Here is a 15,046-nt window from a genome sequence, read left to right on the forward strand (position 1 = left end):
GAGGAACGAATCGAAAATCTCGTCACCGATTTTCACACTCAGCGTTCGTCCCATTAAAAACGATCCTAACCAGTCGAAGTTCCGCTGACTGCCATAGATTTTTCCGTGGACGCCTTTGCGTTTTAGGGACGAAGCGATCAATCAAGCCATTAATGATTAACGTTAACACATTAACAGTCGGGTCGATGTCACTTGCATTTAGAGCATCTGCCCAATCGAAGTCGTGTAACGCACTTAATAAACCCTCATAGTCGGCTCGCCGAAAATTATAACGAGTGAAAACTCCGTTGGCTCCGAATACACAACACTATCGCGGTTTGCAATGGTAAGAATGAGTGCCGGGTGGTGAGGAACCAGCTTGACGAGTGGCACTGGAGCGTATGCCAGCTGGGGAGCGGTGAGGCTAATGTTGACAAAACAAAGATCGAGGCAGCGCCCATTCTCGTTAGCGTTGTTATTAATTTGCTGCAGATTTGCAGTGTTGTATCCGTCGAGAAGATCCAGTGCGCAGCCGTGGAGGATAGAGTGATCCAGATCAGGGTACAAAAAACCGTCACGGGAGGGACGCCAGAGTAAGTTTGGTAGATTAAAATCGCCAATGATAATAATCTCGTCGCACGGTTTTGCCCTAGCAATGATCGTCAATAGAGATTGGACATGTAGATCGATCAGCTGTTTGTCACGTGTTCGGTCCGGGGACAGATAAATTACGCGAACAAATCTCGGGTACTTTTTCATTTCGACGTATCTGCAAATGAGAGACTCTCTTCGTGTCGCCTCTCTTTCGCCCTTTATGGCGATACTAATGCATTTTGACACATCAGCTTTGCATAAATCAGTTGCCGGAGTCACTACCTAGCCAAATGTTTTGAAAATTTTGTTTTCAATGCATTAGTATCGCCGTAAAAAGCGGAAGAGAGGAGACACGTAGAGAATCTCTCATTTGCAGATACGTCTAAATGAAAAAGGACCCTAAAAATAATGCTCCATGCTCCTTGCAGCATCGTTGATAGCGTGAGCTTTCAAATTATAGCGAACGGCAATAAGCGTACCTCCGCCGGTCTTTTTTCGACTATTATGAGGGCCGCAATCCCAACGGAAGCCGTCGTACTCAGCTCCGAATAAGTAGGAAGATTCGGTACGGTCGTTGAGCCAAGTCTCCGTGCGTGCGATGATATCGTAGGAACCATCCGAAAACGCAAGCATATGTAGTCATCAATTTGGGAATTCATTCCGCAGGCATTATGGTAGTAGCGTTGCAGCGAGTTGGTCTTGCAGGTACAAAGCGCGCAACGTGGAATTTGCATTCGACGCGGAGAAGCTTGAGCGGAGTCAGGTGCACTAGAATGTAGAACGATACTTTGGCTTTCGTCGTCAGGAACATAAGATGAATAGTATTTTACTTGTCCAAAGTAAAAGCATTTGAAGAAGCCAAGGTACTATTGGCGAAATCTAATGGACCGCTCCTTATCAAAGTTGAATTCACGAACCAAGACTCCAGTAGGCCAAGTTGTTGCTTTTAGAGCCATTTCCTTCAGCTCTTTAGGCACCTCCACTCTGAAGACGAAATTTAGCGTCGAAAGATTAGCATTTTTTTCACCAGCATAATGGTTTTCCGTATAGCACTAATATTGAGACACTCCTGCGTCATAGCGACAATATCGTCCACTGTATGCCTTAGATCCAAGCGGCTCAAGTACAGCCAAAATTGCTGCCGCTCATCAGCAACCGTTTTTTTTGCACGCTGAATGGATCTCGTGCCACACAGAGCACCCGCAGTGGTAGAGAAATTCGCACTGTCCACTCGGCGTCGCTTTGGTGTGGGTATTTCGCCAGGCTGCCGTTGAGAATTGAATCTATTAAGAGCAGGAGTGGTGGATCCACACGGGACGTGTTTTTCAATGCGGCAGGAGAGGTCAGCAACAACCGCAACAGAATTTAATTTGTCGACTGCTTCGCATAGCTTTGATGAGTCGTCGGCTGCAGCGGGGGCGGCGGTGTCCGGCAGCTGTAACCACTTGTTGACGCTGCAGTCATCGCAGAGCCAAAAAAGGTTGTCGCTGAATGTTGATATCGCATCCAAAGTAGATCGTTGCATTCTAGAGATGCAGGCACGGTGATACATCGATTGACAATTACCACGGCATATAACTCTGTCAATTCCATTGACTGAAGAGTTACATGTTTTGCATGACGCTGTTGCGGCACCACTGGCAACCCTACCGGAGGTGAGAAGCGCTCTTCAACAGTGAGCGAAAACTGTCATCGTTACGACCTGTCATCGTGACAAATTGTCATCGACGGAAGTAAAACGGAAGGAGAAAAACGAAGCATAAATGAAACCAAGTGGTAGCGCAGGAACAATTTATCTCTCTTTATTAAAGTTTTTTATAGTGAAATTTTTGATTAAAACAGGTAAATTTACTAAAACTAATTTGTAACTTGTAAATAAGTATGGAAAGCAGTTTCTAGGATTCACAGGGAAGTTACAGGAGGTTTTAGGAACAAAAGAGTTTCGGATTAATTTAAAGCGTGAACTACTCATGTGAGTACACATAATTAGATAATCACTAATTAAAAGTTGACTAAATAAATAACTGCAGTTTTTAGCTGTACGATAAAGAATTCGAACTGCTCAAAAAAAAAAAAAAAATCACACGTCCACCGAAACATGTGGGTTTTCCAATCTGGAAAATTTAGCCCGCCTTCAAGAGTGCTTGAGGGGTGCAGCCAGAGACGCAGTTTGCAGTCGCCTTTTGTCACCGGATGCTGTGCCCCAAGTAATGGAGACGCTCCGTATGCTTTACGGACGCCCCGAGCAGCTTCTGGATACACTTTTAGCGAAAGTACGGAAGGCCGATCCGCCGAAGTCGGACAAGTTGACGTCGTTCATCACCTTTGGGGTGCTCGTCCAACAGCTCTGCGACCACCTCGAAGCATCGAAATTGGAGGACCACGTGAAAAACCCTATGCTCATCCGTGAGCTAGTAGAAAAACTGCCGGCGACTACGAAAATTGATTGGGTACGGTACAAGCGGCAAACAGCAACGGTGACACTGCGTACTTTGGCAGATTTTTTGTCCGATCTAGTATCCGCTGCAAGCGAAGTGGTCGACTACGATACGTCGGCTCAAATCAGAGGTGGTAAAATAGGCAAAGCGAAGAATACCACGAATAAGGAACAGGAGAGCTACGTCTACACACATGGTTTCGACGGTTTCGATTCGACGGTACCGGTGAAATAAATACGCAAGATCGAACACCCTGCGTCATGTGCGGACAAACAAATCATCGCTTACGTAATTGCGAGAACTTCCGCAAGCTCAGTGTGCCACAACGGAAGAAAGCGGTGGATAAATGGGAACTATGCCAGATATGCCTCAATGCTCACGGAAAAGCGAAGTGTAAGCTGAATATTCGCTGTACAGTGGGAGATTGCTCAGAGCGTCACAACAGCCTACTACATCCTGCCGAGGCTCAGTCGAATTGTAACACCCACAACGTTTTCAACAAGAATTCGATTCTTTTTAGGATGGTGCCGGTTCGGATATTCAACGGGGACAAGAGCGTTACGATAGTCGCGTTCCTAGATGAAGGATCGTCATATTCACTGGTCGACAGTTCGTTGGCTAGGAAGCTGCAATACAACGGCACTACTCAGCCGCTACGTATCTCCTGGACCGCTGGGGTCTCTAGATTGGAAAAAGATTCACAGCGATTACGGTTGACGATCGCAGCGTGTGGTTCAAATGAAAAATTTATTTTGCGAGATGTGTACACCGTGAACAACCTAAAGTTGCCAGCACAGTCCATGAGTTTTGCTGACGTGGTCGGAAAATATCGACATTTAGAAGGATTACCTGTAGCCGATTATGCACCGTCTCCACCGATGCTTCTGATTGGGCTCAAACACATCGAAATATTCGCCCCGTTGGAATCACGCATCGGTCAACCAGGCGAACCGATTGCAGTCCGTTCCAAACTTGGTTGGTCGATCTACGGGCCACAAGGGTCAATCACCGGTGAAGCTTTTCTGGGACAACACTCGTGTGCCGGGTTGTCAAACGAAGAGTTGCACGATCTTCTCAAGTCGCAGTACGCTCTCGAAGAAAAGGGAATTTCGGTTGAGATGCTGCCAGAATCGGAAGAGGACAGAAGGGCACGAGACATTTTGGAGGAAAGGACAGTTCGTGTCGGCGATGGCTTTATGACCGGATTGCTTTTCAAAGAAGAAAACCCCACGTTTCCGGACAGTCTGTCGATGGCGTTCCGGCGCATGAAGAGTTTGGAGAAAAAACTGTCAACGAACCCACAATTGGAAGTGGCAGTAAATCAACAAATTGTGCAGTACCTGGAGAAGGGCTACTGTCATAAAGCGACGAAAGAGGAGTTAAATTCTGCTGATCCAGAAAAGTGTTGGTACTTGCCGCTGAACGTCGTCGTCAACCCAAAGAAAAATAAAGTTCGCCTTGTATGGGGACGCGGCGGCGGAAGTAAACGGTGTGTCGCTTAACTCCAAATTAATGAAAGGACCGGACTACTTAACGTCGTTACCGTCCGTAATAGTCAAATGCCGGGAACATCTCGTCGGGTTTGGAGGTGACATCCGCGAGATGTTTCACCAGCTTAGGATCCGGCCGGAGGACAGGCAGGCCCAAATGTTCGTGTACCAGAACGAAATCTACGTGATGGACTGTGCGATATTCGGCGCTAGCTGCTCTCCTAGCATGGCGTTGTACGTAAAGGACAAAAATGCTCGAGATTTCGCCGACCAGTTCCCCGAAGCATACGAAGCGATCGTCCACAAACACTACGTGGACGATTACTTTGATAGCACTGACACCGTTGAAAAGGCAGTCCAGAGAGCGAGTGAGGTAAGATTTGTGCATTCTAAAGGGGGCTTCGAAATCAAGAGTTGGGTATCCAACTCCCCCATTTTCCTGGAGCGCATGGGGGAAACGGAAAATAAGGAGGCAATTCACATTGATTCGGCCAACCCCGAACGAGTCTTGGGTATAGTTTGGGACACAAGAGACGACGTTTTCACGTTCACAACGAAGATGCGTGACTCATTGATACCGTATTTATACGACGAACAGGTGCCTACAAAGCGTGTAGTGCTTAGCTGCGTCATGAGTCTTTTTGACCCTCTAGGACTACTGGCACCGTTCACCTTCTATGCGAAGGCGCTGATCCAAATTCTGTGGCGAATGGGCTGTGAGTGGGATCAAGTCATCGAAGGTGAAGCGCTCGAAAACTGGAAATTGTGGACGGGTCACTTAGCTGATGTTGAGGCGGTGCAAATTCCTCGGTACTACTTCGGCGATGGGTTAGCTCTCGACTACTCAACGTTGCAACTACACATTTTTGCAGACGCAAGCGAAAAGGCATACGGATGTTTAGGCTATTTTCGCATCCTGGCTGGTGGTATCCCTCGGTGTGCGCTGGTACAGGCAAAATCAAAGGTCGCTCCGATCAAACAAGTGTCGAATGTCCGGAGAGTCCTCACGACTGGTTTTCTCTAAATTGTTCCATTTTAGAGTATGTAATTGTATAAACGGCTGATGGTGAGTCGACAATTTCGCGAACTATCAAGCTGCATCGAATGGATTTAAAAGATCCGTTAAAAGTCTTGAAAGTATGTCAGCTATGTTTCGCGTCCCAGAAATATGTAGCATCCTGTACTGAAAGCCCTGCAGACGTAGCGTTCAATTCCAACACACGGGCGTGATTTAGGTGAAAAAAGTAAAATGATTTGAATTCTTTGCCAACTAAGTGAAAATGCTCGACCAGTGCAAGTGCCTCCTTCTCAGGCTGACAGTATCGTCGTTCGGCGTCTGTCATAGGGGTCATATGGCTCGTGAACATATGGCTCGTGACTCCTGCGCAGTGTTTGTTTGAATCAAAACTGCACTCAACGCATGGGGACTAGCGTCGACCTTAACCGATGTTTCGTCGTCTGATTTGAAAAACCTTAAGCAACTTGCAACTTTGAAATACACTGGCTTTTATTTCATTGAAAGCTCCTTTTATCCCCAGTAAAAGTTAGTGTCTTTCCGTAAAAGATTTCGAATTGCCAAATTGGGTACAAATTTGTTATTTGGCCAATGGAAGGTAGGTACTAGCGTGCCCAGACATATGTAATAGGTGGGGCATCTGATCTTTCAGAAATTAATTGAAGATTGAAATTAGCATTTTCAGCACTATAAGAAGATTAGCAGTAAAGTAGCCGTATATTTTGCCAAAATGGCATTTAAGTAGCATTTAAGGCGATTTAAATGCTTATTGGCTTGCATTTGAGTAGCAACTAGCAATGGTGATGCTTATTGGTTACCTGGGCGGTTGCCGGAGTCACTAGTTAACTAAATGTTGTGAAAATTTCCTTTTCTATGCGTTTATGCAGCCGTGACAAGCGGAAGAGAGGAGACGCGAAGAGAATCTCTCATTGTCACTTAGGTCTATTTGAAAAATTACCCGACAGTTGTATTTTACTTACATGTCACGATTACAAGATCCAATTAGTAAATGTGATGATAAAAAAGTTTTTCAAGTAGTCTAGGTTGCTTTGATTGGTGTAACAGTTTAATTTAAATAAACATAAATATTGAAAACCCTTTCGGAAAGGTTCAAACGGTTGCGGTTTGGAGTATTTTCGAAAAAAAAAATCAATCAATTACCATAGTTTACTCGTGTCCCCCCTCTATCCCCGCTACGGTGCCACTATCAGCACTGTGCTGCAACAAACGATGCTCAACCAACTCTTTCGCTATAAATGGCCCTTGGCTGCAGTCATCGCAGCGGTAAGTATCCTCCGCCGAACAAACGCACTCGTGGCTGCGAAGTTCCGCAACGCGCGTAAATTTTAACTCGCAAAATTTACACTCGTGACATTTCCCACGATGCGTTGCCAGTTTACCCTTGGTCGAGAACGATTTCTCGCACAGCTCGCACCGGTGCGGTAGCTTTCCATCCGTATGCATCACCATGTGTATCTTGAGGTAGTGCTTGTCCAGGAAACCCTTGCCGCAAATCTCACAATCGGCAATGCTCTTTCCGGTGTGAATCGTCCGGTGCCTTCGCAGCTGCTGCGGAGTGCGAAACGCTTTGCCACATTCGTCGCAGTGTTGAGTTTTTTCGTCCGTATGTAGGTGCCTATGCTGCAGCATTCGCCCCCGGGTCACGAACGTTTTCCCGCAAATATCACACTCTTCCGGCCGTTCACCGGTGTGCACCCCTCGGTGATGGCCCAGCAATTCCCGCCGATTCTGGAATCCTTTGTTGCACAGCTCACATCTGTGCAAATGTTGACCAGTATGAATGCGCATGTGAATTGTTAAATAACCTCGTGAAGCCATTGATTTGTTGCAGATGTTGCACGTGTACGGTCGCTCCTTGGTGTGCACCGGCTCGTGAGCTCGGAGCATTTTCTTCATCCGGAACTCCTTGCCACAGATGTCGCACACGAACGGTTTCGCATCCGTGTGGCACTTTTTGTGCGCCGTTAGCAGTGCCTTTAGACGGAATGCTTTACCGCAAATGTCACACTGGAATGGTTTCAACGGGGGATTTTCGCCGTCAGGCGGTTGTGACTTCTGTTCACTAGCAAAAAAAAAATCAAAATTTAGTAACAACTGTTGAAATTTTACAGCTTGAAATTTACCTCAATTTCATTTGGGGCGTTGAAGCTTGGCTCTCGTGTACCTTTTTCATGTGACCAGCCAGGCTTTGCCGCTGGTAGAATTTCCTACCGCACAGCTTACACTCGAGATGATCCCGCTTACGGTGAACGAACCCGTGCTGCAGCAGCTCGTCGTTGTTTTTAAAACTTTCCTTACAGTGCGGACACTGATAGGGTGCATGCAGCGAGTGCACTCGCTTCCGGTGTGTGTGCAGAGTGGAGTTCGTGGTGAAATGGCTCCCGCAGATGTCGCAAAAATTAGGATTTTTATCCGTGTGCACCAGCATGTGCTTGTCCAGTTTTGCGTCGGTGGTAAACTTCTGCCCACAGGTGTCACATTCGTACCTTTTCTCCGCCGGGTGGACGCTTTTGCGGTGATTGTCCAGCAAGATTGCCTCCGCGAAATTAACCCCGCATATGGAGCAGATGAAACGCTGCTCATTTTTTGCCTTTCGCTTCAGGATGGGGTGAGTTTTACGATGCTTTCTGAGTAGGGCGTAGTCAGTGAAGAGAAGATCACAAACGTTGCACATGTAGGCGTTGTGCTGGGCCATTAAATGCATTTTCAAGCCATATGGAGTGAAAAACGATTCGTGGCAGATCTCGCACGCGTGCGGTAGATTAGTGCCCGGATCCGTTTGAGGGGTGTTGCCAATGTCATTTCCTTTGGCGGGATTTATGCTGGAAATAATGCCGCTTGTTTGGTGGAAGTTTCTTAGTAGTATTTCATAAGCCTTACCTTGGAATCTCAACTTTGATGCAATCTCCTAGGACGGTTTCGGCGAGATTTGGCTTTGACTCAGTTTCGCTATATTTATATATTTCAGAGGATGTAGCCATCTTATCGCATTATTTACGTTTATCCATTAATTATATTGATAGCAATTGCAATTATGTTAATAACAATTCCAATTACATGCCCAATTTCCCAATTTTTTCGTCGTAAAAGGAAACCTAGAGCTGATTCTTCCTTGTTTTTGTTTTGCAAAGATCTGTCAGGTGCAGGTCCCGTCCAGGTGAAGGTGCAATGTGATGTATACAGGTGTGGCAATGTTGGTAAAGTGGTGTTAGCACAGAGAACAGACATCCATTCAGGAACAAATTTTTCGGGAATTCTTGGATAAAATTACAAATTAAAATTACCTAATATGCTAGCGACACCACCACTATAGTTTCCCAACTAAATGATTCTTTTGATTTCCACACTGACAACCTTTGGATCCTCTGGCACTAGTATCACAGAGAACAGACATCCAAGCGAAAGGTCCCCACTTGGATAAAACTTATGTCAAATTAGTTGGGAAACTATATAGTGATGGTGTCGCTAAAGGCGCATAAAATTCTACACTGAACTCACAACAGCTAGCTTCTGGCGCTAGCATAGAGCTTGCTAAATTGCGGTTGTGTTGGTGGTTTGTTTTCCCCCAGTTTGAAAAACGTCATGGAAAAACCAACAGCAGCAGCAACAAATCGCGTGTACGTATACGCGGCATAGTGTGCGCACAGAGAACAGACATCCATTCAGGAACAAATTTTTCGGGAATTCTTGGATAAAATTTCAAATTAAAATCACCTAATATGCTAGCGACACCACCACTATAGTTTCCCAACCAAATGATACTTTTGATTTGCACACTGACAACCTTTGGCTCCTCTGGCGCTAGTATATATGTACCACAAGCGTTATGCTAGCGCCAGAAGCTAGCTGTTGTGAGTTTAGTGTAGAATTTTATGCGCCTTCAGCGACATCATCACTATAGTTTCCCAACTAATTTGACATAAGTTTTATCCAAGTGGGGACCTTTCGCTTGGATGTCTGTTCTCTGTGGTGTGCGTACGGTAGCTGTCAGCAATCTCAATAACGCATATAGGCCATATATACTAGCGCCAGAGGAGCCAAAGGTTGTCAGTGTGCAAATCAAAAGAATCATTTAGTTGGAAAACTATAGTGGTGGTGTCGCTAGCATATTAGGTGATTTTAATTTGAAATTTTATCCAAGAATTCCCGAAAAATTTGTTCCTGAATGGGATGTCTGTTCTCTGTGAGCGTACCTCGCTTTAGATAAAGCCATTTGAAAAATTTCCCGAGAAATATTAAATTTTTTTTACTATTCCAGCTGCTCATGTAAAGAAACAGTAAAACTAAAATTACCAATAGTGGAATATGAGAACAGCTTCCTAATGGAGATTGCAATTAATAAATCTGAAGGTTTCGTAGCAGAGCAAAGCCCAAGTGATATCGATGTGAAAGAAAATCTCTTGTCAAGGTAAGTTTTTGTGCTTAATAATTATTCGTAAAAGTTTTATGGCTCCTACTAGCTTACTACGATTACGATACTCAATTTCAGACAGAGCGAGATCGTTCTTCCTGCATCCGCAACCGTCTCTCGTCTCAGGTGCCACAGGATAAGAACTCATAATAACGAAACTACAGATGAAGAAGCAGTAAACGTGATTGGAGCAACATTTTCTCTAACAAGGTAATTTTTTAAACAACCTTCAAATTTCCAATTTTCTATTTACTAAAATTCTAGCGAATCCGATATAAAACTGCAATCAACTAGAATTGAAACTCCGGTTGAATCAAAGCAAGCACTTGCTGATTTGTTGTCCCCCGCCTTTTTTTCCAGATCGATTCCAGAGTCTCAACATTCAAGTAAAGCACACCTTGCGAAGCCTTACAGATGCGAAATCTGCGGGAAGACTTTTCGCTTGAAACCCTTGCTTGCTGTCCATTCGCAATGCCATTCGGATACGAAACCACACGCATGCGACATCTGCGGTAAAGAGTTTCGGCAGAAATGTTCACTGCGAAGACACCGCCAGCTGCATTTGACCGAACGGCCATACCGTTGCACCGTTTGCCACAAGTCGGTAGCCGATAAGAGTAACCTTACGAGGCACATGCGAATCCACACGGGTCAGCAGTTGCATAGGTGCGAATTTTGTGACAAACGTTTCAATACCCTAGATTTACTGAATGGACATTGGAGGAGGGTACACACCGGTGAACGACCGTTCAAATGCAACATTTGCGAAAAGACGTTCGTCACTAATGGCTCCATGCTGCAACATAAGTATTCCCACACGAATGAGCGAAACCACAAATGTGATATCTGCGATAAAGCTTTTCGTACTCCGCGTCAGCTTAGATTGCACGAATCTGTGCACTTGGGTGTGAGGCCTGTTAGCTGTGAGATCTGCGGCAAAGGATTTATTGAGAATCATGGGCTGAAAGTTCACATGACCATCCATACGGATGGCAGGTTTCCGCATGGGTGCGATCAGTGCGAGAAAAATTTCCCTACTGGGTATCAGCTAATGATGCACCACAGACGTGTCCATACGGCTGATAGAGAACGTCACAAATGCAAATTTTGTGACGAAAAGTTTGAACGAATTGGTGAACTTCGCCGCCACGAACGGTCTCATTCGGCGGAACAACCGTATCGCTGTACCGACGACGACGGCTGCGGGGAGAGTTTTTTCTCGTATCTCGAATGGAAGAGGCACATTCAGGTGGTTCACCGAGGCGAATCGTTGAAACGATGTGCGCTGTGCTACCGAGAGTACACGTGTGACGCAAGTGTGGAGAGGCACATGCTGGTCGCCCATCCGCCGAGCGACGACGGTGTACGGAGGGCGGATTGTGAGATTTGCTACAGTGGACCATTTACGGCAGAGCAGATGGCCGAACATCGGGCGATGCACGCGAGTGCTGGCGGAGGCGGTGAGGAAGTCGAGGTGGTTAAAGTTGAGCTGTGAAAGTGAAATACGTACTGGGAAGTTGACACATGACAACGACGACAACAATATAAGTCGCAACGGCAAGGCCGAACAAAAAGATGTACGTGATGCTGAAGCAGCTAAACTTTATCGAAAGGAACAAAAAGATATTCTGGACGTCGCAGCCATACGATTCTATAGCGCTGGAAGCAAATGTAAGTTACATAAAGTACCCAATTCTAATCGTTTTGTTATACATCCTTGTTTATTTACATCGCATGAGTTATGATGATCAACCCAAACCAATTTTTTTAGGGTGGGCTTTCCAAATTCTGACAAACTGATGCATAATAGTACTTAACCAACCACAGTAAAGCACCTCATTTTAAATAGCGAAAATTTTCATTTTCACAATGGAAGAGTTTGTCACTTGGTCTATGCTTGAATCAATTGGTTACGAAAGTACCAAATATACCAAGTCGTCAAAATTAGCGAAAATAACATCCTAATTCGAATCTACTCCTAGCTGTTGTAGAGACGGTTTAACCTCACTTTCGCCGTCGTCGTTGTTCAACAAACTTTCACTCCTATGTGCTGCTTGCATGTGATATTTTAGACCAGTATTGTAGTTGTACTTCTTCCCACATAATTTACACTTAAAATGCCTTCCTGCACGATGGGAAAACCTATGCTGTCGCAGCTCAATATCACTCCGGAAGGCTCGATCGCAATCCGGACACTGATACGGTTCATCCAGACCATGAACGTTCTTCCGATGCAACTGCACCGCACAATTGGTACTGAAAACCTTACCGCAAATGTCACACACGTGCGGATTACTGTCGGTGTGCATCAACATGTGCTTCTCGAGTTTAGTCCTTTCGGTAAATTTGAACCCACAAACGGAACAATTGAAATGCTTTTCCGCCTCGCTGCGCCACGCAGCGTGGCTTGAAATGAACCGTTCGCCGATGGTCTCTAAGCAACGCATGATCAATAAACAACAACCCGCACTGTTCACATTTGTATGGATCGTCGTAAAGTTTTAGGTGCTTTTTAAGGCCTGCTGGGCGCAAAAATGTCTTATCACATTTGGTGCATTTGTGTGGCCGTTCACCGGTGTGATTGCGAATGTGAAACACCAGTTCCAGCTTGGAAATGAATCCCTTTGCGCAGAAGTTGCATTTGTGCGGTCGGTTGTTGGTGTGCGTTGCCAGATGCAACTGCAAGCTTGCTTTCAAGGTGAACTGTTTGCCACAGAAGTCACACCCGAACAAACCCTGACCGGTGTGCAGCCCCTGGTGTGCTTTCAGCGTGCTAGGTTTTGTGAAATTTTTGCCGCATGTTTCACACTTGAATGGTTCTTCACCGCGGTGAATCTTTTTGTGAGCTTCGAGGTATTTTTTCGTTCCACAGAGCCTTCCGCAAACGTTGCACTTGTGGCGTTGCCTGCCGGAATGTATACGCAGGTGAATTACGTGATAATCCTTCGAAGCGTAACTTTTCCCACACACACTGCATTCGAAGGCCGGCTTACCGGTATGCGAAAGCTTATGCCGTTTCAGGTGTGCCGGCTCGCCGTACGCTTTCCCACATATGTCACACTGGAAAGGCCGCTCACTGGAGTGCGTACGTAGGTGTCTGGTTAGTACGTGCCGTTCCTTGAATCCTTTGCCACAGATGGTGCATCCATGTGGACGATTGCGGTTGACTCCTCGCGGGTGAACGATGCTAACAGGTGCTTCGGTCGGTTCGCCTAGGCTGAACGAAATTGCGTTACATTGTGTTTAAAATCCATGCCAATGATGTTAATTTACTCAACCGGTTCTACTTTAACAACACATTTCTCATCGACAACAATTGCGTTTTTGTCCTCTTCATTTACCTTATCCATTTTATTAGAAATTTTACTACTTATTTAAAGTGCGGCAATCAAAATAAAAACAATGAAAAAGAATTATTATGCTTATTAAATATGTATTTTTAATTCAACGAACGATCTGCAATTAGCAGAGCTGCCAGATTTTATAAAATACTTTTGGGTATCGTTAGAGAGCTCTCTAAACAGGACGTAAGTGGAAAAGTACAACATCCTTCTGCTAAAAACAATCAATTTGTAATTAAAAATATCGAAATAAAAAAATTATCTGTTGGCCGCATAAAGGTTGATGAGGCGTTGATTAAGCGATTAGAAGAACGATGCAGAAAAGCCTCTTAACCAGCCCGCAGCCTAACAAAATTTCTTGCGCCTCTGTTGTTCATAGGTACACGGGTACCAGCGAGCCACATGCTCTGGCGGGTGTTGTGGGTTCGAATCCGCTTACAATCTCAGATTATAGCTTGGTTCGACCCATGCACCTTCCAGCATTGGACAAAAGGAAGGAGTCACAACGACAACTTGTTAAGCGGAGGTACCTATTACCCCCCTCCTTCTTTTCCACTCTTTCCCCTCTATTCCCAAAAAAATCCTTCATTACTTTCCCTTACCGTCCCTTCATCAATTGTAGAACCATCGTTTCAAAAAAAAAATATTTAAATTACCAAACCAAGTACCAGACCCTTTTTCGCCCCTAAGTTATGGCTGAAAAACTCGGTTTTCTGGATATTTACCTAATTCAAAAATGCATACCTATTTATCTCATTAACCAAACAGCGTAGAGCAAACAGTTTCTTAGCATATTCACAGATAGGTTACCGATGGATCTAGAAATAGTCGGTCTCCTACTGCATTCTAGAAAAACAGCAAAAAAGATAAAAGGGGATGAGAATATACGGAAAAGAGCATGAAGGATGTATGCTGTTCAACATCGCTCTTGAGGGGGTGATCCGACGAGCGGGCATCGAAACGAGAGGCACGATTTTTACCAAGAGTAGCCAACTTCTAGGCTTTGCAGATGACTTCGATATCATTGCCAGGAACTTTGCGACGGCGGAGGCAATCTACGCCAGACTGAAAGCGGAGTCTAGGAGAATTGGGCTAAAAATAAATGCGTCGAAGACCAAATACATGAAAGGAAGAGGCTCAAAGGAAACAAATGTGCGCCTCCCACGGACGGTAACCGTTGACGGCGACGAACTAGAAGTGGTAGAAGAGTTCGTGTATTTGGGATCGCTGGTGATCGCGGACAACAACACTAGTAAGGAGATCCAGCGGCGCATCCAAGCGGGAAATCGGGCCTACTTTGCCCTTCGTAAAACGCTACGATCAGGAAGCATACTCCGCCGCACGAAGCTAACAATGTACAAAACCATTATTAGACCGGTAGTTCTTTATGGACTTGAAGCCGTGACGCTGCTTACGGAGGACATACGCGCCCTTGCCGTGTTTGAGCGGAAAGTGCTGCGGACGATATTTGGCGGAGTACAAACTGAAAGCGGAGAGTGGCGGAGGCGTATGAATCACGAGCTACAGGCACTGCTTGGGGAGACTCCCATCGTACATCTAGCGAAAGTTAGCAGGCTACGGTGGGCCGGACACGTCGTAAGAATGCCGGACGACTGTGCGACAAAAATAGTCCTCTTCAACAACCCCACCGGCACCAGGATCAGGGGGGCCCAACGTGCACAATGGCTCGACCAGGTCGAGAACGATTTGCGACTTCTGAGACGACTATAGGAAATTGGCAACGAGTGGCCCAAGAC

At 45.5% G+C, this 15,046-nt stretch overlaps 4 protein-coding genes across 4 annotated transcripts; 1 reads left to right on the forward strand and 3 right to left on the reverse strand.

The window, feature by feature from the left end:
- Nucleotides 1–6,683: 6,683 nt before the first annotated feature.
- LOC128746403 (zinc finger protein OZF-like) lies at nt 6,684–8,589 on the reverse strand. Its single transcript, XM_053843452.1, has 3 exons — nt 8,418–8,589; nt 7,661–8,359; nt 6,684–7,599 (listed from the first exon to the last, which is right to left on the reverse strand). The coding sequence occupies exons 1-3, from the start codon at nt 8,516–8,518 to the stop codon at nt 6,684–6,686; spliced, it is 1,716 nt and encodes a 571-aa protein (XP_053699427.1). The 5' UTR covers nt 8,519–8,589.
- Nucleotides 8,590–9,859: 1,270 nt separating this feature from the next.
- Nucleotides 9,860–11,604, forward strand: LOC128746404 (zinc finger protein 501-like). The gene is made up of 2 exons (XM_053843453.1): nt 9,860–9,945; nt 10,213–11,604. The coding sequence occupies exons 1-2, from the start codon at nt 9,860–9,862 to the stop codon at nt 11,441–11,443; spliced, it is 1,317 nt and encodes a 438-aa protein (XP_053699428.1). The 3' UTR covers nt 11,444–11,604.
- A 305-nt stretch (nt 11,605–11,909) lies between these two features.
- LOC128746405 (zinc finger protein 93-like) lies at nt 11,910–12,263 on the reverse strand. Its single transcript, XM_053843454.1, has one exon. It carries the CDS (start codon nt 12,261–12,263, stop codon nt 11,910–11,912), a length of 354 nt encoding a protein of 117 aa, XP_053699429.1.
- Nucleotides 12,264–12,276: 13 nt separating this feature from the next.
- Nucleotides 12,277–13,298, reverse strand: LOC128746406 (gastrula zinc finger protein XlCGF7.1-like). The gene is made up of 2 exons (XM_053843455.1): nt 13,222–13,298; nt 12,277–13,165 (listed from the first exon to the last, which is right to left on the reverse strand). Exons 1-2 carry the CDS (start codon nt 13,296–13,298, stop codon nt 12,277–12,279), a joined length of 966 nt encoding a protein of 321 aa, XP_053699430.1.
- Between the last annotated feature and the right edge of the window lie 1,748 nt (nt 13,299–15,046).

This window comes from Sabethes cyaneus, chromosome 1 (genome assembly GCF_943734655.1).
Source record: "Sabethes cyaneus chromosome 1, idSabCyanKW18_F2, whole genome shotgun sequence".
In the NCBI taxonomy this organism is placed as follows: domain Eukaryota; kingdom Metazoa; phylum Arthropoda; class Insecta; order Diptera; family Culicidae; genus Sabethes; species Sabethes cyaneus.